The sequence below is a fragment of the Elephantulus edwardii genome, unplaced genomic scaffold, assembly GCF_000299155.1.
Source record: "Elephantulus edwardii isolate Elephantulus edwardi_28Jun2011 unplaced genomic scaffold, EleEdw1.0 scaffold00151, whole genome shotgun sequence".
NCBI classification, from domain to species: Eukaryota; Metazoa; Chordata; class Mammalia; order Macroscelidea; family Macroscelididae; genus Elephantulus; species Elephantulus edwardii.
In genome coordinates, this window is record NW_006399901.1 from 47,584 (window position 1) to 49,968 (window position 2,385).

The 2,385-nt window shown below is 45.1% G+C and overlaps 1 protein-coding gene across 1 annotated transcript in view; it reads right to left on the reverse strand.

Moving 5' to 3' along the window:
- Nucleotides 1-1,512: 1,512 nt before the first annotated feature.
- Nucleotides 1,513-2,385, reverse strand: part of NIPSNAP1 (nipsnap homolog 1 (C. elegans)) — a 60,442-nt gene continuing 59,569 nt past the window's right edge. Inside the window, exon 12 of the mRNA XM_006894874.1 lies at nucleotides 1,513-1,577. Coding sequence (XP_006894936.1) covers nucleotides 1,513-1,577 — 65 coding nt within the window. The remainder of the gene's footprint in view (nucleotides 1,578-2,385) is intronic.

Here is a 2,385-nt window from a genome sequence, read left to right on the forward strand (position 1 = left end):
GAAAGAATGTAGGTAGCTTTGTCCCTTTGTGTGGACGAGACTGTTCCTGCACAGAAAGAATAAAAGGATGCATTTGCGTTCTCAGCCCCATTACTTTTTTTTTTCTCTCCAGCCCCATTACTTTTTATCGTTAAGTGCTGTCAACTTATCCCCAACTCACCCCAGGCACAACAGAAGGAATCCTTGCCTGATTCTGCAATCCTTAAGCCCACTACTGGAGTCACTGTCAATGCATCTGGTTGAGGATCTTCCTTTCTTTTAGGTGATACTATAGCCTTTTCTAAACATGGTGTCCTTCTCCAGTCACTGGTCCTTCATGATAGCATGCTCCAAAGTATTACTTGTTATTGTTAGGTGCCTCTGAGTATGATTCATAGACACCCTGTAAACCCTATCCTATCCTGCACCATCCTCACAATCTTTGACACACTCAAACCCATTGCCATAGCCACTCTGCCAATCCACCTGGTTCAGTCTTCCTCTCCTTCACTATCCCTCTACCTTTGCAAGCATGATGCCCCTCTCTAAGGAAAAGCCTCTCTTAGTAACATGCCCAAAGTATGTGAGACAAAGCTTTATCATCTTTGCCTCCAAGGAGCACTCTGGCTGCACATTCTTCAAGCCATGTCCTTAAGCTTCACTTAGGAAGAATCAGAAAGAAAAATCAATTTCTCTCTGTCTGGTATTAGAACCCATCCCCAAGTGTTCTTTCACCTTTTCTATCTTATCATCCTAAGTCTAGATTCTAAATTCTGCAAATCAAACCCACATCTATTTTCAAGGATCTCTGTCTCTTGCTCCTAAATATTTCCCAGTTGCTCCCTTCCCAACCCACCCGCAGAATGTCTTGACCTCCTTATCTGTGGCTATTAGTCTCTGAAAGTTCCAGTCAGAAGGGACTTGACTCTGATGGTCCAGTAAATAAATGGCCCAGTGGAGGCCAAGGAGCTCCTGAAGGCCTGGCGCAGGTCCAACCACCTTGCCACGGCACTTCTTCTTCTTTTTTTTTTTAAATTTTATTTTATTATTTTTGTATGCGTGTACTGTCAAATCAGATCTGACTGGTACAGGAGGAGATTGTCCCTCCTTCCCCGGCAGAGGATCTGGTGGATTCGAACCATGTGCCTCTGGGATTGGCCACGGCACTTCTTAACCACTTGACATACTACCTTTTGTGTAACTCAAGAGAAAGTGGAACTGGGGGCTTGAGCTGAGAAATCTTGGAAGATATGGGAAGATGTAAAAGATTGCATTTCTTTTGTCGTGAAATTAGAAAATGTTTCCAGCAGGAGGGGAAGTAGGGCAGGGATGGTGGGAAGGGTCCTAATAGAACTGAAAATCCTGGGACCCGGCCACCCTTCAATAACCCCCTGCCTGAGTTGAGCACCGCCCCCCTCTCCGTCAGACCACTCCAGATCTGAGAAGGAAAAAAAAATGACGGGAGCAGAGCTGGGGGCTCCTGTGTCCATGGCTCCTTCTCCATCAGGAAGAAGGAAGGAGGTGGAGGCAGGATCACTGGAGAGGTGAGATCTTCAAGGGAATCATGATCCGAGACTCCATGTGTCGAACCAAGGGCACTGCAGAGAAAGAGAGAGGGAGAGATACAAAGGTCATGGGGGGGACTGAGGTGAGCACCCACCTCCACTAACACGTGCAAGGGAGACAGTTTCAAATGGGGCAGAGCCAGGAACAGCTGTGCTGTGAGAAGGCTCACATGTGGACTAAAAGGGGACTTAGGTCGTAACAGAGTCCTGGGTGGTGCAAACATTGGAGAGTAGCCAGAAGCAACTTGGAAGAGAGTCCTCTTTCTAAACAATTGTCTCTTTCTGAAAAATCAGCCCCTGAAAACCTTACAGAACAGTTTTACTCTGGACACACAGGGAATCACCATTGAGTTGGAACTGACTCAAAAGCAACTGGTGATTTTTTGGGGTTTGGTTTGTTGTGGTTTTTTTTTTCAGATGGTCTCATTAGATGAGGAGCTCTGGTAGCCCAGTGGGTAGCAAGTTGTGCTGCCAGCTCAAAGGCAATCAACTGGTTCAAATCTATCAGTTATTTTGTGGGCGAAAGATGTGCAATCACCTCCTGTGTGATTTACAGCCTCTGAAAACCCAGCTATGAGTAGGTTGCAACTGGATGGGATTGGGTTGAGTTTCATTAGAATAAGAACAAGTAATAATGTTCTCATGATTTTGTATTATTTGCCCGGGTGTGTGATAAAAATCAGTAGTGTAGTGAAAAATGATTTCACAGATACTGAGAAAAAAATTTCAAAGATAAAAATTAAAAATAAGAGTAAAGAAAAATGGGAGCTCTGGTGGCCTAGTGGCAAGAAGCTGCAACTACAATCCCAGAGGTGCATGGTTCGAATCCACCAGATGCTCT